This window comes from Xiphophorus couchianus, chromosome 23 (genome assembly GCF_001444195.1).
Source record: "Xiphophorus couchianus chromosome 23, X_couchianus-1.0, whole genome shotgun sequence".
NCBI lineage: Eukaryota > Metazoa > Chordata > Actinopteri > Cyprinodontiformes > Poeciliidae > Xiphophorus > Xiphophorus couchianus.
The window spans coordinates 912,403-932,616 of NC_040250.1; the positions used below are offsets into that span (position 1 = coordinate 912,403).

The following is a 20,214-nucleotide window of genomic DNA, read 5'->3' on the forward strand; positions in this document are numbered from 1 at the left end:
TGTTTTGATCCAAACAGCATCATCTCTAGAGCTTCACAAATGTTCTGTTCTGCTTTTAACAGCAGAGAAATGAAAATCCTTCACAGTGGAGATGCATTTTAATAAAGTTTTTCTGATGATCTAAACTAAATGATGCTAACAGCTAAACGCAGCGCAGAAACAGAAACCCAGCTGTCACCTTTCCACAGTTTATTTCCTTTTAAAATAATTCATACAAATGCATACAGTCACAAACATCTTTTTCAGTTGTCATCGTTTGACCAAAAATAATGATATTTACTGTAGAATATAGATCAATGTGTGTACTGAATATTGCTACGCCTACTACGTCACCATGAAGGGCGGCAGCAGGGGGCGCTCCCGCCAGGGATGGCGTTTCAGGGGAACCGCCGGATCCGTCAGTTTGGACCAGGAATGTTTGCAGTTTGGGTTGGAAGAACCAGAACCGAGCCAGAATATCAGCCCAGAACCTTCGGTCTGCGGCGGCGCGTTGCTACAGCCAGACGACCAGATTTGATCATTTTATTCAGAATTACGAGGATAAAGTCAGAATTTTATGAGAACAAAGACACAAAAATACCAGAAGAAAGATGGAAAGTTTTTAGGCAAAACTTTGATAGTTATTAAAATCTTCTGTCTTCGAAACTCAGTTCAGCCACTGATAATAATTTCATGCTGATGTGTTAAAAATGAAGTTTTTCCTTATTCCTTATAATAAAGTATAAGATTCTCAGGTTTCCTCTTGTTTTTAATCCTTTTTGAGGTAAAATAGCTTCTTTATTCTGTTTATATTATAACTTCATTTAATGACTTTAGTCTCCTAATTTTATTGGTTTTATTCTATTATGACTGACATGCAGTTTTATTCTCATATTATTTCTACTTTCTGTTTTATTCTTACATTATTTTGACTTTATTCTCGTAATCAAACATTTTTGCCTGAAACGCCCTGCGGTGGGAATGTCCATCCCTGATCGCTGCCTCACCATGAAGAAGACCAGGTAGGCAACAGGAAACGGCTTTTACTACGCAGCTGCAGGTAGGGGGAGCAGAAAGGACTTCTGGGTAATTTACTGCTCCACCTACTGGCGCTGCTTTTAGACACAGAAACAATCAAGTCACATTGACACAGGCAAGCAGAACACTGTATGTACACATGAAGAGAGCAGGTGGTTAAATGGTAGCAACGGGAAGGGCCCGGCTTGATGTTGAAGGGACTCCAGGAAATCTCAGGCCGCTCGGGGGAAACGCCGCCGCTTCTCTGTGCTCATGTCTGTTTGTGGAAAGCGGGAGGCGTTTCTTCTCGAGACGTTAAAACAATCTTCAGAGATCATCTGAGTCTCATCTTTACCCAAGTTTAACCGTTTTTACTGTCGTAACCGTCCCAGGACCCGAAGGTGGAGGAATCAACTTAAAGTGCATAACAGAGTAAAGGTTTAGAGCCAGGAAACCCGAAAATACAAAATAAAAGACATGAAATAAATCACAACTGGCCTTTTCTGTTCATAAAAAGTAATTTAAAAAACGACACCTACCCCTTTGTGTAAAACAGGAAGCACTTCCATATATGGAGGATGTTGTTTTCTGTTGTAACAGAAAACCAAACTATTTAAGGCGAATATGCTAAGCTAGGTGTGGGGTGAAGATGTAAACGAGCCAAGAAGGCAGATTTTATTCCTCAGAAAAAGTTTCATTGTTTGTAACATTTTCTGCTTCTGAATTCAAGAGAAAAACCAACTGAAAGCTAAAGAGAGAAAACGAAATGCTGTTCATGACGCAGCTAGGACAGAAAGCTGGAGAAGGAGTTGTTTGTGAGCATAAAGTCAATCAAATAGCAAAAAAGCTTTCTTTTATAGCACGTTTCACATCTACAAAAGTTAAGAGTATCAGCTCTCTTCAAGCTGCAGCTTTGGCTCTGTGTTTTTCTCTTTGTGTCTGAGCCAAATGAAGAACGTTCGCCTTCATCTGAGTGTTCTACCTTTATCTTTATTAGCTTGTAGTGAAAGTTAAAGCTAAGCTAAGTGTTGTTGTGTGGAAACTGATTCAGAGTTTGATTTGTGATGGAGTTAAACCCTCAGGGGTAAAACATGGCTCCATTATGTGGAAAAAAATGAGACCTGAACAGATCGCCACGGCTACGTTTTCTCAGCAGGTCTCAATGCTCAAATCTGACGTTTTTTTGCATGATTATTCATTCTACTAATTAAAAGTGACCAAAGTCAGACTCTTTTTGCGCATGATAATCCAAATGCGCAGAAGAAGACAGATGTCGCCCAGCATCGCTCTGCTTACAGCAGTAAAGATGGCCGCCGCGGAGCTCTGTTTACGGCAGTAAAGATGGCCGCCGCGGAGCTCTGTTTACGGCAGTAAAGATGGCCGCCGCGGAGCTCTGTTTACGGCAGTAAAGATGGCCGCCGCGGCACTCTGCTTACGGCAGTAAAGATGGCCGCCGCGGAGCTCTGCTTACGGCAGTAAAGATGGCCGCCGCGGAGCTCTGCTTACGGCAGTAAAGATGGCCGCCGCGGAGCTCTGCTTACGGCAGTAAAGATTTATCCACATGTGTAAGTGGAACAAATTGTATTTTGGGGGTGAAAGGATCTGAGTTGGGTCACATCTGCCTGCTGTGTGAACGTAGCCTAGCATAGTGTTGGTCATTCTGGTCGACACAAATGTCATTCCTTTATCAAAGTTACAATGCTGGTCAGAACAGGAGCAGACATTGCAGCCAGAATAGGTGAATTATTAAAAATAAACCATGTTTTTAATGTGTCTCAGTCTGTCGCCTCGTCAGCTCATGAATGAAAACGTCAGAATCAGCAGGTCCCAGCATGTTTACCATTTCACCACCTCTCCTAAACGTTCCTCCCATTACACCTTCGGTTCGAACATTTACACAATCCCAGAGCAAAGTGACATGCTCCTTAAACAAAACCAACAGAAACAAGCATTAGATCAACTTTATATCTCACTAAAGTTGTTCTTTTCTAACGCAACGGGACACGGAAAGGCAAGCAGGTAGAAAAACAAAAGCACTGAGTGGCATAAAAACTATTTAGAAAAGAAAAATGCTAGAAAAAACTAGATTACCACCTGCAGAAACGTAGGTTCCTGAGATGGTGTGCAAAATGCTGCCTCTTTTTTGGGGCCTTGCTAATTTAGGGACAAATAAAAAGAAAATGAGATATTGTATCTTTAAACCAGTTTTTGTTAAGACTGGAATACGAATATCATCATGTTCTAAAATCTGTTCACAGGCAGGTTACATTCATTTCTAACCCAATAACTTCGATGTCACATCAAACTAAGGAAAAGACACAGAACACATGAAAACCTCTAACTTTGGACACCAACAGCCTAACAATTTTCTTAATTCTTTTTTCCCCAAATCAATTTAAACTTGTTATGATTTTTTTCTGTTGAGGCACCAACGATCAGATGTTGGTTTAGAGGAACTTTCTGGGTTGTTGAGTAAAGCGTCAGTCCTGCTCCGGCTGGGAGTGAGACCTGTCTGTTGGGAAGCAGGTGGAACCTGAACGGCGGTCGGCGTGCAGAAGGGCTACAGCTGGTCGCTGGGGTGCTGCTCTCTGTCCCCCTCTGGTGGCTTCACCGTGTTCTGTCCGGGAGACGGCGCGTGGGGCGGGTGTGCGGCAGCGGGCGGGAGGGTGTGCGTGATGGGCACGGCGCTCGGGACGATGCCTTCGACGGGCGGAGGGAGGCCACCGGCCGGCAAGCTCACCACCCCGGGGGGGTACCTGAGGGGCAGGAGGGGCAAAACTGTTCACACAGTTCAGTGGATTTTACAGAGAGCTGACAGACCAGCACAGAGCAGTAAAGGAAGTAACTAAACTAACTCAGCTAACGGCAGCTGTTCTGGTTGGAGAACTTTAGATTGAGAAGAATCAGAAAACCTGAGACTGGAGGTTCACCTTCCAGCAGGACAGCCACCTTAAACATGCAGCCAGAGATATTATGGGATGGATCCCAAAGGACAAAAGTCCAACATGTGGGTCTCTACTGCCTGTGAAGTATCAAGTCAAGGTTTTAGTAACTCATGCCACATTTTCTGCATTTTATCTATAAAAACTGTAAAACCATGTAACTGTTTCCTTCCACTTCACATATGTACTAAGAGTGGATTCACACCATTCCTCTTCAGTCCACTTTAACCCAACTCTGGTCCGGTTGCCTGGAAACTCTGGTCCGGTTGGTGAGGTGTGAATGCTAATTGACCTCTGACCTCTGGTCCTCCAAACCTCGGTCTGGGTTCAGTTGAAATGAACTCTGGTTCTTTTCAAATGCATATGTGAACCTCATGCAGACCAGAGACCACTCGAAAAGCAGGAAGTGGACTACAGCGCAAGGCATTCTGGGTAAATACATCCAAAGCTAACATGCTAGCCTAGCGCTAGCATCAGAAATGGCTCCTGGTCTTCAGCCAAAGACTAAAGAGAAATCCTCCAACACTAAAATCTGACGCCTCCATCTTGTTTCCATCTGGTGAAGAAGGAAGTTGCTCTCAGTGCCTTCAGAGGTTTTTGTGTCGTTTCCTTCAGTGGTTCTTGGTGCAGCGCCCCCACAGGCCAGGAGGGGAACAGGTTTCCCAATTAGTTTGGATCATTTGACTGCAGTGAGAAAGAGAACTGCAGCAGACGGAGGTGGAACAAATGTTGCGAATTTGGTCCCTAATCGAGCCGAGTCTACTGGACTATCAGGTGTAAAAACACTTTCGGTTTTGTTGATCTGTCACATAAAATCCAGTAAAATACAGTAAAGTGTATAAATACATTAACAAAGCACGCAACCTGGCAGCTATAGGTGTTGATAAGCTGGATGTTGGATCATCTCTAATTCTTGCTGATAACTCGGCGCCGGCCGGTACCTGTAGGCGCCGTTGAGCTCAGGGTGGACCGCAGCCGGGTCGACGGCCCAGTGGTTGTTGGGTGAGAGAAACTCTTTATTCACGCAATTCTTCAGACTGTCTGGGATCCGACCTGAAAATGAACAAATAAGGATCAACAAAACAAATCTGTTTCTCTGTCCTAAAGTGTCTCCTTTGGTCATTGACTCTGTCCACCAACCTGTCACTGCCCTCCGGATTTCCCTCGCCGCCTCTTCTCTCATCTCCAGTGATGCCTGTTCGCTGTACCAGGCAGCGTGCGGCGTGCAGATCAGGTTGGGAGCATCCTTCAGTGGACCCTGACTGAAGCTGCCACAGCAACAAACGGTACGTTCAGCTCAGCTGGAGGAAATTACTCCAATTTATCATTTAACTCAAACTTAGAAGACAAACTGGGATTCGCACAGAAAGAAAACCGTCATCAGCAAAAGGTGTGATACTGATCTGGGACTTTTGATGATAATACTTTTAAAGCAACAATTTGTTGTGGGTTTTCTCTAATCCACACAGGGTCAAAACTTTACATACATTCAGTCCTACTAACATTTGTATAAATGTCCCTAAAGTTTCAGAGAAACCAACAAGCTTCCGCCGTCTTTCTGGACAGAAACGTTTCAGTTTACTTAAATCAGATGGTTTCTTGGTGCTGGCCCGGTGGCTCAATGTTGGCCTTGGTTATCCAGGTCAGATGTTTGTTTCGGATCACGGTTCTGTTCGAACCCCCAAACCTCTGACCCAAACCGTCACCCTCAGATTGTTTAGGAAGTTCAAGAACAACCAAAGGATCAAGTTAATCAGAAGCTGGAACAGCGGTATTTCAACCCACCGTGAAGAAAACACTTTAGTATGGACTGAGAGGATATGAACAGAAGAAGCTGGACTGTAGTTTGCTGTTGGATAGATGGAAAACCCAAACGTCTTCTGGAGAATGGTTTGGCTGTCAACGAAGCCAGTTCTCTTACAACTTGATGAAGCATTTGCTCAGTAATACCTGAAAGGTTCTGTCTCATGGACGTCCAGAGCCGCCCCGCGTATCCTGCCCTCCTTCAGAGCCTGAGCCAGAGCCTTTTCATCCACCAGGCCCCCCCTGGCTGTGTTCACCAGGAACGCCCCCTGCCGCATCTTTAATACGCAGTCACACACACACACACACACACACCGTTCAGCTGAGGCTTGATATGACTTTACAAGCTTCCTTGGTGGCTTTGCCAGCCTCTGGTCTCAGCGTACCTGTTTGATGGTGAAGTCGTTGATCAGGTGGTGGTTGTGCTCGTTGAGGCTGCAGTGCAGAGAGACACAGTCAGAGTGGAAGAGAAGGTCCTGAGGAGGAAGATGATAAATCCCCGTCAGAATGTCGTCTGGTTCTGCTTTCATCACTCAATAATAGATGGAAACGTTTCCGCTGCAGGACCTGCTGCCTGCAGGCCTTTCAGATGTTTCTAAAGCTTTCTGACCAGAAGTGTAAATGAGGTTTCATTTCTGTTTTCAGAGTGAAATCCTCCATTTGATTGATCTGAAGGCACTGAAAGGTAGACATGAAGGCCAGCAGGGTTTACCTGTAGGGTGGTGACCCGTTGGAGCCCCAGGGACCTTTCTACGCCGTCGGCCAAATAAGGGTCGTAGAAAATCACGTTGAAGCCGAAGACCTTGGCTCGCAGGGCGACGGCCTGGCCGACCCGGCCTACAAACACATCGAGTTTGTTACGTCTAGATTGTATGTAGTCTTATGCAGGATTGTCTTGCTGAGCAACAAGCTTTTTAGCATGGAGGTAAAAAGTTTGATTTCGCTCTCCGACGAATCTTATACTAATCTGACTTCTCATGACTTTCCTTCAGCGATGCCTTTCTGCTCGGTCAGATTAGTTGTCCTGTATGAAATGAAAGGACCTGGACCGATGTGGACCAGTTTGACACCAGTTTGGATTCTCACCGAGCCCAATGAGTCCCAGCGTCTCTCCTCTGATCCTGGCCGCGCCTGACGCCACCTCTCGGATCTGCTCCACGCTCTGAACACGCGTCCCTTCCCGGAGAGCCTGGCGGGAGTGAAGACGCATCGTCACTTCAGACGGAGCGGACAGCGCAGATGCACGGTGATCCAGCTGTAATTCACTCTGCACCACAAGCTAATCCTGTCAGACTACAACACATGAGTCTAAGCAATGATTTGAGGAACAAATCATTTTACTGTACCTTCTACACTTTACATCAACGTCTTTCAAATACAGCCACATTCTAAAGAAAATGAAATGTTTCAATTTTGCTTATATGTCAGTTGGCAGAGATTATTTGTTACAGTGTAAATAATGATGGCGGTGAGCGGACGCACACCTCCAACAAACCCAGTGACTGTTGGTTCCCTGCCTGCTGTCTGGGCTGCAGAGCTACAAACCTGGTGCAGCCAGGTGGTGCGTCGGTACAGGGTGAGGATGTGGCACAGCGTGGAGTCTGCCGTCTCCTCCACCGATGCTGCCGGCATGTTGCACACAGCTATACCTGTCGGAGCAGGAAGCAGGGTGAGGTCTGAGGGAGATCCAGCTGACAGAGTTTACCGCTGCTGGGAGCAAGACGAGCTTCAACCAGACTTCTCTGGTAAGTCCTCGCTTGTTTGGAGGTGTGTTGTTGTTCTGTTTTCCTGTTTCTGTTTATTTTACTTCAGGCCTTCTTAGTGATTCTAGTTTACTTCTAGCTGCTCTATGTTGTTAGGTCAAGTTGTTTCCTGCCCCCTGTGTATTCTCCCTCACACGTCATCACATTCTTATCACGCTGGGACAGATTACACTTTGACATTTATTAAAAATTATATTTTTGTGCATTTTAATCAATTAATTTGGATTAGTCACAGATGCAGTTTTTTTTTACACAAAAGTCCCAAGTTGGAACCATTTGTATTTGTGTGTTTCTGTTCCACCCATAAACCTGACGCACCAGCTGCCGTTAGCTAACACCACTGACGGCAGCGGCGGAGGACGAAGCCGCTTCTCTCGGCTTCCTGGGTTTTAATTTCTGCTTCTATACAATCTGATCAAACGCTGGAAAAACTGTTGTTGTGTTCAAGTTGTGCTAAAAGGAGTTAGCCTATCAGCGAAGCTAATCTAGCCTAAAATAGCATCTCAGTGCTAACATGTAGCAGCTAATGCTAATGTCATTTCTAAAGAAGCTCCTGACTTTGGAAAGCTGAACTTTGCTCCAATATGAAGAACAGATTAAAAGCTATAAATATCTTTGTTGTTGAGCTCATTTTGTTTATTTATTCAGTAATTTAGCAACATAAAGGTTTTTGAATTGAACGTGTTGCTTATTTTGGTGATTAAAATGTGATTAGACTCAGCAATTAACTTGATCAGGATTTTTGGATGTTTGATGTCCTTCTCTGTGGTGGAACAGATAAAAATAGATTCTTGGAGAAACTTTGATCGAGTTAAAAATTAAGCATAACTAAACAAATCCTTCCGTTTCATAGATTTTAAACCAGGGGGGCCCAAAGTGGGTCCCTGAGGCCCGGCATCCTGCATGTTTTAGTCTCTCCCTGGTTTAACACACCTGGATCAAATGATGGCTCGTTAGAGGCCTAAGAAAAACATTTACCTGCTTGGTACCAACAACCTGCTGAAAAGGTTGTTGGTACCAGGGAGGGAACTAAAACGTGCAGGATGCCGGGCCTCCAGGACCCACTTTGGGCCCCCCTGGTTTAAAGGCATCATTAGGGTTACCAATAATTATGCCAGGGATTATTTATTTTAAAACATTTTTTTATTAGTTGCAACTTTTAAGTGTTGCATATTCTTTGTCTCTACAACATGAGTCCCTCTAGACTAGCAGTTCAGCAGTTGCTGATGTATTTGTGCGCCTAGTTCAGGGTGTTTGTGGTTAGTTCAGGGTGTTTGTGGTTAGTTCAGGGTGTTTGTGGTTTGTACCAAGCTCCCCGGCGGATTTGATGTCTATGTTGTCGTAGCCGCTGCCTATGCGAACGATGATGCGCAACGCCTTGAACTTCTCCAGGTCTTCCCTCATCAGGGTGATGGTGTGGTACATCAACGCCCCCACAGCTTCGTTTAGCACCTGCACACAGAACGAACATCCGTCCTGAAAATACAACCTCAGTCAGAGAAAACAGCAGCAGGTGCAGCAAAATCAAGACATTATTTGCTGCATTCAAAGCAGAATTATTCTTCTAATGCTGACCCCGTTGCTAGGCGTGTTTGACCCCGTTGCTAGGCGTGTTTGACCCCGTTGCTAGGCTTGTTTGACCCCATTGCTAGGCTTGTTTGACCCCGTTGCTAGGCATGTTTGACCCCGTTGCTAGGCTTGTTTGACCCCGTTGCTAGGCGTGTTTGACCCCGTTGCTAGGCGTGTTTGACCCCGTTGCTAGGCTTGTTTGACCCCGTTGCTAGGCGTGTTTGACCCCGTTGCTAGGCTTGTTTGACCCCGTTGCTAGGCGTGTTTGAGCCCGTTGTTAGGGAGACGGTGTCACACTGGTTTCTCTTTGTCTTTTGTTTAATGGAGATTGTCAAGCAGCTAGATGGAGCATTATCGCCACCAACTGGTAAGGAGTGAGGATCAAATTTTGCCCAGGAACCAAAATATCCTGATAACTTATCGTCTGTGTTAAAAGTAACAAAGTCCTAGTAGCTTTTACGTCTTGAGTCTTTAAATACAGTTGGCTTTCCACAGGACTCTGTTTGACTAACATTGCAGAAGTAACTTAAAAACAGCGGTTAAAAAGAAAAGCTGGATACAAGTGGGAACAATCCCAGGATTTCTTGATCGGAAGAATTTGTGTCTGCAGGAACATTTTTCAGTTTTTCAGGGTGAGTTGCAGAATTTTTGTTTTTAGATATGTAACGCCCCGCGTTGACTAACTGCATCTTTACGTCTCGCTTTCTTCAAGCTGTGAGAAAATTTTTGTTCCCTTTATTACGCTTCTGAATTATAAATAGCACTAAAATGTTATTAATGGACACAACACTCATAGTAAAGAACAACTCACTTTTAATTTCCATTGGAAATCCCGTAAATAACTCAAAGTAAACGTACAACATTTTTCTCATAAGAACGAACAAAAAAGACAACAATAAGTGAGTTAAGACATTGATATTTTCTCTTCAGGTTGTACATATTAAGAGGTTGAGTTGGTTAGATGGTCTGTGAGTGCGACGTGTTCCTCAGCCTGAAACCGTTTGACCCTGATGTGGAGGAATGGATCTGGACCGACTGAAGACTCCATGGAGGCTTTTCCAGCAGGAAGAAGCTCTCTACAGCTGCATCGTCAGCGTGCGGACGTTACCTTCTCGTGGATCTCCTGTGTGGACTGAGCGTCGCAGAACGCCACGGTTGCGACGTCCTTCAGGATGGGCATCTCCACGGTGCAGTCTCTGCCGTCCAGCAGCGCCACCAGGGGGCGCGGGTGCATCGGCCCGTTCATGATGGGAGGTCTGATGCCTAAAAACAGAAGGAAAGAAGAAGTCGGATCACTCAGGAGTGTTTAACTGCAATCACTCAAACATTTCTGCATCCTGGGCGCACAAAGGAGCGTAACCACAGATCCTTCCTCCCAGCAGCTGGTCGACTCTACAACCTTCACTGCTCCAACAAACTCCACGTTACACTGCAAAAACACAAAACCTTACCAAGGATTTCAGTCTGTAGTTTGTACTGCAAATATCCCTGCAGACTTGAAATAAAATAAAACTAACTTACAACAAAGCCTGATGATGATGAGGATGATGATGAGGAGGAGGAAGAGGAGGATGAGCTCTGAATGCACGAAACGCACCTTTCACCTGGCTAACAATAAGGAAGAAATCTGGACTTTTTCACTCATAACTAGAACCTTTTCATCAAGTTTGATGAATTATTGACTGAAATCTCTTATTCCTCAAAGAAAAGTTACTTGTTAGTTTTGTCTTATTTCAAGTGGAATAAAATATTTGTGCCAGAAACGAGTTTAGAAAAGGTTTCCGTCGCTCACAGTCGTATTAGGGACATTGAAGACAAAAGTAATTAAATTTCCACCAAAACAACGTAGAAATTTTTAGATTAAGCTCTTTTTTTTTTTTTTTAATTTTGGAAATTTCAGATTTTGAAAGTCAATATTTTTCAACATTTTAAACTTTTACGGAAAATTTCTTAAAGTAATCTAAAAATTTTCTTGTTTTTTCTGGCAAATTTCTGAGTTTTTTGTAGTAAAATTTAGACTTTTCAAAATTAATCATCCCAAACAACAGGAAGCTTTTCTGATGCTTTTATGAGACTTAATTCCTTCAAAAGCAAATCCATTCAGTAGCTTTGAAATCCACACAACTAATCATTTCACAATGTTTCCTTTAATGTCTTACTGTACGCCTATGCCACATAAACATAATAGTAGATAAAATACGCATTAAAAGTAAATACTTTTTACAGTGAACACCTTTTGTCTCTGGAGAGGCTGCCAGTGTGACGCGATGTTTCAACATGATGTTTACTCTTCTGTCGCAGCATCACAGAAACCTTTCAATAATAAGGTTAATTCCTTAATACTGGATTTAAAAAAGTACAGATTATTTCACTCATAATTTCAAACCATAAAATGTCACAAGGGAAATAATCTGGAACTGGTGCTTTTTAAAATACATTTTAGGGAATTATTTATTTAAAACAAGTTTCTGAAAAGTTATTTGCAAGTCCGTTTTGTCTTAATTCAAGTGTAATAAAATATTTGCATTAAAACTAAACAGAAATACTTTTTGTGTTTGAACCATGAACCAAAAGCAGAAAGTTGAAAGTGCTTAGGGGAAATAATATTCATAAAAAGTTATTTTTCCTGCTCAGCAATAAATTAAAGAGGATTTTTTAAAGCAATAAAGCAGAACAACCAGGACGTGGTATCTCAGTCAGATATTTTCTGAAGTATTGATCTCTAGCTGATCAGAAATCAGAACGTATTGGGTCAGCAATCAGGTAGGAGTGAGACCTCCTGTCACTTTTACATCTGAGGTTTCATTAAATCTAGAGGAGTTTCTCCAGGAACATTTCCTGGTTTCCGTCCAGATAGAACTGTTTCTGCTGAGTCAGCAGGAAATCTGCTGACTCATCTCCTCTCTGACATGCAGCCTGACATAAGTGACTCTTTCTGTCACTTTGCTCTGAGTTTCTGCCTGGAGGCTCCAGAGAATCCAGACGGACACATCCAGAGCCGCTTGGTGTCAGAATGCATCATGGGATTCGGACGTCGCATAGAGATGCAGCGACAGTAAGACTGCCTTGCAGAAGGCTCTAATAACTAAGAGTACATTTTCACCAAAAAAAGAATTTTTGAGAATTTGCTAGAAAAACAGAAGAAATTTCAGAGTTTCAAATGTTGAACAATTTGTTCAAAAATCTATAGAGTTTTGATATTGGAAATTTTCTGGAAAGAAATTTGGAAATTTCTCAGTTTAAAATGTTGAAAATTTGCTAAAAAGAATTAAAATTTCTGACTTTTCCATGTTTGTTTCTAGAAAATTTTATTTACTGTTCCTTTTTTAAAATATCTACAATGACCCAAATACGCCATTGTATGACTGAGAGCAACGGAAAGTATTTTTTGTCCAGTTCCTGTTGCAAATATCTCAGTAGACTTGAGATAAGATGAAACTAACTTGCCAGCAACGTTTCAGCCAGTTTTGGGTTTCAGACAATAATTCCTTCTTTTAAATAAAAGATGCTCAAAGTAAAATCACATTTGTTCATGTTTTCAAGTCGTTCTCTCATCTTCAGTTAGGAGTTATTTTTAACGCCGCCGGCCGGACTTCCTTCTGCATTTCTCGGCTCCGTTTGCAGCAGAACCGGACTTTAATCACAGAACCGGGTTTTGGTCCGGTTCTGTTGGCAAACGCATTTTCTTTTTCCAACGTGGATCAAGCTCAGCTCCCTGCTCTGTGTTGCAGAACTGAGTCTGGTTTAAGCTGCAGATTTCTGCAGAACCAGAACCAGGCTGGGAGCGACCAGAACCAGCAGGAGGCCCAGTTTGAGCTCTGCGGTTTGCTGGAAACTCTGGATCTGGATTCCAGGCATTTCTGAGGGAGGAAATAACTGTCATTCCAGCGCCTGGTGATGACCTTGGAGGACCGGCTCCACTTCACACGCCTCCACTTCTAGAGCCATGTGTCAAACTCGAGGTCCGGGGGCCAAACCCGGTCCGCATTAAGTTCTTATGTGGCCCTCAGAGAAATCAAACTGGCCGCTGGATAAATTTTAGACATGCTCACAATGCTGGAGCGGAAGAAGACGATTCTTTTACTTGTCATCTGGAGCAGCGCTGCTGCAACCATTAATTAAATGAAAGTTGGAGATGAAGGTGTTATTAATTTAATAGCTGTGTCTTTAGTAGTGAAAATAAAACCAGAGAAACCACCAAAGAATAACTGAAAACTACTCGTATTATCCTTTTTTCTCACTCTTTTTTGGCTGTGCTACACACAGACCCGTTACCATAGCAACTGACTGACAACAGCTCCCCTAACACATCAGGATTCAACAACACACACACACACACACACAATTCCCACACAAAGAACAGAAGCTCAGTCCGCAACAGTGTTATGTTTTCAGGCTTGATTTTTATTTTGCGTTTATTAATAAGTGATTGCTGTTGTGGATTAGCTCCTGCTGCTGTTAGCTAAGCTAACACAATGTGTTAGCTTAGCTCATTTGAAAACCCACTCTACTGATGATCTGTCAGAGTTGGCGTGAGGGTTGCTGTTTTTTTTTACTGAATCGAAACACCAAATCCTGCAGCACATCTACATGTTAAGGTTGTAATAGTCAAGCTAGCATAGCTGACATAGTGCCTTCGCCTTCACCATTTTACATTAAAACGTTTTCCTGACCTGGTTATCTAGTTGATGTAGTGTTGATAATTTGTAACAAAGCACTGCATCCATTTTTATTTTATTTATATCGTTTAAGATCTAATGCGTTATATTGACAACTTAATAGCTAAAACCAATGCTAGTTATCGTCAGCTAGCAGTTTTGCTCTCCAGCAGGAAGCCGGGGGTGTGATGTCACGCTGCAACATGTCTATAGAAATCAGAGAAGCTTTTTTTACCCTAAACAGAAATGCTGTGAAGGTGAAGCAGCTCAGTGAGTCTGTAGCTTCATGAATCAATGAAACCACGCGGTCAAAATGGCTGATCTTTACTTCCTACTGTCCAGTCACAACCTGTACGCACCAATACCTACCAATACGCACCAATACGTATCAATACGCACCAATACGTATCAATACGTACCAATAAGTATCAATACGCACCAATACGTATCAATACGTATCAATACGCACCAATACGCACCAATACGTATCAATACGTACCAATATGTACCAATACCCACCAATACGCACCAATACGTATCAATACGTACCAATACGCACCAATACTATCAATACGCACCATACATATCAATACGTACCAATACGTATCAATACCTACCAATACGTATCAATACCTACCAATACGTATCAATACGTATCGATACGTACCAATACGTACCGATATGCACCAATACGTATCAATACGCACCAATACGTATCAATACGTACCAATACGTACCAATACGTATCAATACGTACCAATACATACCAATACGTATCAATACTTACCAATACGTACCAATACGTATCAATACGCACCAATACGTATCAATACGTACCAATACATACCAATACGTATCAATACGTACCAATATGTACCAATACTCACCAATACGTACCAATACGTACCAATACGCATCAATACGTACCAATACTTACCAATACGTACAAATACTTACCAATACATACCAATACGTACCAATACATATCAATTCATACCAATACGTACCAATACGCACCAATACGTACCAATACTTACCAATACTTACCAATACGTACCAATACTTACCAATACTTACCAATACTTATCAATACGTACCAATACGTACCAATACTTACCAATACTTACCAATACGTACCAATACTTACCAATACTTATCAATACGTACCAATACGTACCAATACGCACCAATACTTACCAATACGTACCAATACGCATCAATACGTACCAATACTTATCAATACGTATCAATATGTATCAATACGTACCAATACGTATCAATACGTACCAATACTTATCAATACGTACCAATACGCACCAATACGCACCAATACGCACCAATACGTACCAATACTTATCAATACGTATCAATATGTATCAATACGTACCAATACGTATCAATACGTACCAATACTTATCAATACGTACCAATACGCACCAATACGCACCAATATGTACCAATACTTACAATACGCACCAATACGCACCAATACGTACCAATACGTACCAATACGCACCAATACGCACCAATACTTACCAATACGTACCAATACTTACCAATACTTACCAATACGTATCAATACGTATCAATACGTGTCAATACGTATCAATACGTATCAATACGTATCAATACTTACCAATACGTACAAATACGTACCAATACTTACCAATACGTACCAATACGTACCAATACTTATCAATACGTACCAATACGCACCAATACGCACTAATACGTACCAATACGCACCAATACGCAGCAATACGCACCAATACTTACCAATACGTACCAATACGCACCAATACGCACCAATACTTACCAATACGTACCAATACTTACCAATACTTACCAATACGTATCAATACGTATCAATACGTGTCAATACGTATCAATACGTATCAATACGTATCAATACTTACCAATACGTACAAATACGTACCAATACTTACCAATACGTACCAATACGTACCAATACTTATCAATACGTACCAATACGCACCAATACGCACTAATACGTACCAATACGCACCAATACGCAGCAATACGCACCAATACTTACCAATACGTACCAATACGTACCAATACGTATCAATACGTACCAATACTTACCAATACGTATCAATACGTACCAATACGTACCAATACTTACCAATACGTATCAATACGTACCAATACGTATCAATACGTACCAATATTTACCAATACGTACCAATACGTACCAATACGTATCAATGCGTACCAATATGTACCAATACGTATCAATACGTACCAATACGTACCAATACGTATCAATGCGTACCAATATGTACCAATACGTATCAATACGTACCAATATGTACCAAAATGTACTGTGTACTACACATACTCACTTCTACATACAAAGTTTTTAATTTATTAACCACAACTACAGATTCAGATAGAGATAAAAAACAAATACATGTAACTGAAATTAAAATTCACTAATGTATTTTATGTAACCATATAAATATATGAATAGGTTAATAGTTTAAGCTATTAAACAGTTTTAAAAATTTAATTAAACTTTTAAAATAGTTTAAAACAGCACTATTACAACTATTAAACTATTAAAATAGTTTATTGATTTTAAAAGAATTAAGCTATTTTAATGATTTTATTTTTTTTTTTACAATATAAAATATATATTTATATATGGTTAAAAAATGTGTGGCCCACTATTGTCTAGAAAAATTAAAGCTGAAAATGTAAATATTTAGTATTTTATTGAAACAAAGTTTTTCTTATCTAAAATTCTTGTTGCTTCATTAAAACTATTTTTACATGGACACAGTTTTAAAGAATGTAGAAGAAAAAAGTCCAAGAAATAACTCAAGCAAAACTCTATTTTGTAACTAAACATATTAATTTAATAATTTAAAAAGATATCATCAGACTAAATATAAAGTTTTGACAAATTCTGGTATTTTAAAAACAAGAATTACAAATAAATATCATATTTAGAAAATAAAACATTTGGCCAGAAGATCATCCAGCAGTTCATATATATATATATATATATATATATATATCAGTATAAAGTACTTCCAGTGTTTAAATTACTGGCAGAGCACAGCTGGTGTAGAAACAGGAGGTCTCACTTCAACATAAATTGCAGATAATCTCACATAATTTTGATTAAAACTTGTTTATTCTTCATCCCGGATCCAGAAATGTTACGTTACAGTAAATGTAGTGACACTTTCTGATAATATTACCGTAGTAAAAGTAAAAAGTTCTGCGTAGTAACGAGACTGTGATTACCAGTGTGTTTCTGTCATTTAAATGAAGGTTTATATTACTATCATCCACGGAAATAATCCGTTTTAAAACAGTGGTTATGTTATAAATGAAGGTTTTCCTGCTAACTGATTATTTACCTGCTGACTCTGACTCACCTGGAGTAAATCAGCAGCAGCTCAGACTCAGGTAATCTGCCTGCAGAGGGAATGAGAAACGTTTCTGTCTCAACAGACGGTGATATTCCTGTTCCCGTTTCAGGAAACCATTTCTGACTAAACAGATCATCCAACAGGCCAGCATAGCTCTACGGTTACCACGGTTACCACAGTTCCTGGGTTTCTAAGGTTAGCATGCAGACAATCTATGGAAAAGCCTGGAAAAGCCTGGAAAACTCTGGAATTTGATGAAAGTTTTTGAATTAGGAAAAACTAAACAAGATTATGGAAAATATAACTTTACAGATTTGATCTAATTAACCATCCAACCAATCATCCAATCGATCAACCAACCATCCAATCGATCAACCATCCATCCAATCGATCAACCATCCAATCGATCAACCAACAAACCATCCAACAAACCATTCAACCATCCAACCAACCAACCAACCAACCAACTACCCATCCACCCATTACGGCGTCTGTCTGTCCATCCATAACTCCCATTAGAACCAGATCCGATCTTCTCCAGTGAGAAGATGTGACTCTGATCTCTGATAAAAGCTCTTCTCATTCTTTTCAAACTAAAAGCCTTCTTCATCTTCCTCCTCCTCCTCCCCAGCAGCTCTACCTTGATCCAAGGATTTCTAGAATCGTCTTTTCCAGCCACCATCACAAGGTGCATCCATCACTCGTGTGTAAACACGTCCACACACCAGCGCCGCTCACGTGCACACACTTGTGTGCACCTGCGTGTGTTTGTGTGTGTGAATGTGTGTGAGTACACTTCATGAAAGACGCACAACAAGCGAGAAATATGTGTCATGTCCTTGCTCGCCCTCGAAGAAGAGAGAGAGAGAGATCTATTTCTGTCGAGGTGTTCGAGCCGAGATTTTCCCCCAACACACACAAGCACACACACACACACACACACACGCTGCTTCAGAGAAAAGGCCAACGGTTCCCCTTCTGAGCAATAAAATAGATAATAGTGTGAGGAAGACTTGTGAGGAGGAGGAGACAGAAGAAGAGAGGAAGAGAGCGAAGGGGGAGGGGAGCCTGAAGGTAGAATAATGTTCACACACACACACACACAGAGAGAGCCGGATAAAAGCAGGGTGTTTACCTAGAGGCATGCCTTTGTTGAGGAGATGTGAGCTTCCCATGGCGTGTTCCCGGCTGGCCAGCGCTCTGCACACAGGAACAGGAATCCAGTCAGCATATGGCGGCCTCCCTCCGTCCTCCCAGACCCTCAGTGACAAGCATACACATGTGCTCCCCCCTTTTCTCTCCCGTCCCCTCCCTTCGCCGCCGCTCTCTCACCCCTCCCTCTTTACCTCCCGCCCCTTCCTTCCTCCCTTCCTTCCTGCTACAGAGAATCGTCCTCCGTCTCACATGCAGAAGAAGAGGAGAAACGTGAAGAGTTTAGGAAGTGCTGCATTCATGGGAACGGGAAGGCGGGAGAGTGAAGGAGACGGTGGGGGAAGTCACAGAGTGTGTGTGTGTGTGTGGGTGTGTGTGTGTGTGTGTGTGGGTGTGTGTGTGTGGGTGCGTGTGTGTGTACGGAGGGGAGGAGCCGACGTTGGCCAAAATTCATCTTTTGTTTCCTGAAAACCGACGAGGGAAAAAAAAGTCACGTTATGCAAGAAGAAGGCGATGAAGAGGAAAAAACTGGTTCTACTGATATTAGCTGTTAAAAAACAACCGTAACTGTCAGAAAGTAATATTTAATACAGAATATTCACTGCACTGCAAAAACACCAAATCATAACCAAATGTTTTAGCCTCAAACAGTTTAGTTTTCTCAATTTTTCTGGTGTGCTAACTTACAAGAAACTTAACAGGAAGATGAAGACACTTGTTTTTAGTAAATAATTCTTGTGATTGACTTAAAAAACTAGTTCCACTGCCAGATTATTTTACTCATAACATTGGAAAAACAAGTGAAAAAATCAGCCAGTATATAGCTTTTTATTGTATGTCTTATTAAAAGTGAGGTGGGCACAGCTAACCAAAACTTTAGATTCACTAATCACTAATTTGCTCAACAAGATGCTAAACACATAAAAATTTAGCAGAAGCTAACATTAAACCACTAGACACATAAAATAATTAGCATGAGCTAATGTATTAGTATAAAATAATTAACACATAATAAACTGTTTAGCGTTATTTGTTAATTAGCGGTAGCTGACAATAAACACAAAGATATCAGCGGAAACTCATTTCAAACTGCTAAGCATTAAAAACTAACAGATGGTAACAAAATAATTAGCAGAAGCTAACTCTAAACTTCCAAACACATGAAAATAGAAGAAGCTAAAGCTGAACACATAAAATGATCAGAAGTTCACGCTAAACCGATCAACATAAAAAACTGGCAGAAGCTAATGCTAAACTGCTAAACACATAAATAACGGAAGTTAACGCTAAACACACAAAAATAAAAGTGGAAGCTCACTCTAAATCCCTAACTTAAAAAAACTAGCAGAAGCTAATGCTAATATGCTAAACACGTATATGGCATGTACTAGCATATTGAATTTTGAGCACAGTTACTAAAATCAGGGAGTTAATGATGCCATGCAGCTCGTTAAGTTGCTGTTGCTTGAAGGAAAACTCAACATGCTACTGGTGGAAAAGTTCACATCTCCAACATGCTGCTTAGTTCTACCTGTTTTTAGCAAAGCTGAATAAAGTTTAGCTGCAACTGGTTTCTTCCCTGTAGCTAAAACAATAACACACACACACACACACACACACACACAGACACAGAGCGGTAGAGATGGGCTTCTTTGCCTACAAGACAGAATCTGTCAGCATCTCTTACATCATGACTCTGACCCGCAGCCAGAGTTTCTTCACACAGCTAGCTCAAAAACAACAACTTATCATCTGTGATAAATATATACTGCAGGAAATCTGTTGTAATTTTGACAAGAAGCTATTTTATTTCTATTTTTAGGTTTTAAAGCTGCAGTATGTAACTCTGCCTTCTCCCAGTGCTATCTAGAAACAGCCAATCAGAGCCAGGAGGCGGGTCTTAGCGCTGTCAATCACAGCCTCTTGT

The 20,214-nt window shown here is 41.5% G+C and overlaps 1 protein-coding gene across 1 annotated transcript; it reads right to left on the reverse strand.

Moving 5' to 3' along the window:
• Positions 1–174: 174 nt before the first annotated feature.
• Positions 175–18,654, reverse strand: ctbp1 (C-terminal binding protein 1). The gene is made up of 12 exons (XM_028008635.1): positions 18,482–18,654; positions 18,271–18,335; positions 10,182–10,336; positions 8,812–8,956; positions 7,287–7,390; positions 6,828–6,930; positions 6,454–6,578; positions 6,128–6,217; positions 5,889–6,019; positions 5,079–5,206; positions 4,880–4,991; positions 175–3,752 (listed from the first exon to the last, which is right to left on the reverse strand). The coding sequence occupies exons 2-12, from the start codon at positions 18,308–18,310 to the stop codon at positions 3,557–3,559; spliced, it is 1,329 nt and encodes a 442-aa protein (XP_027864436.1). The 5' UTR covers positions 18,311–18,335; positions 18,482–18,654; the 3' UTR covers positions 175–3,556.
• Positions 18,655–20,214: the final 1,560 nt, after the last annotated feature.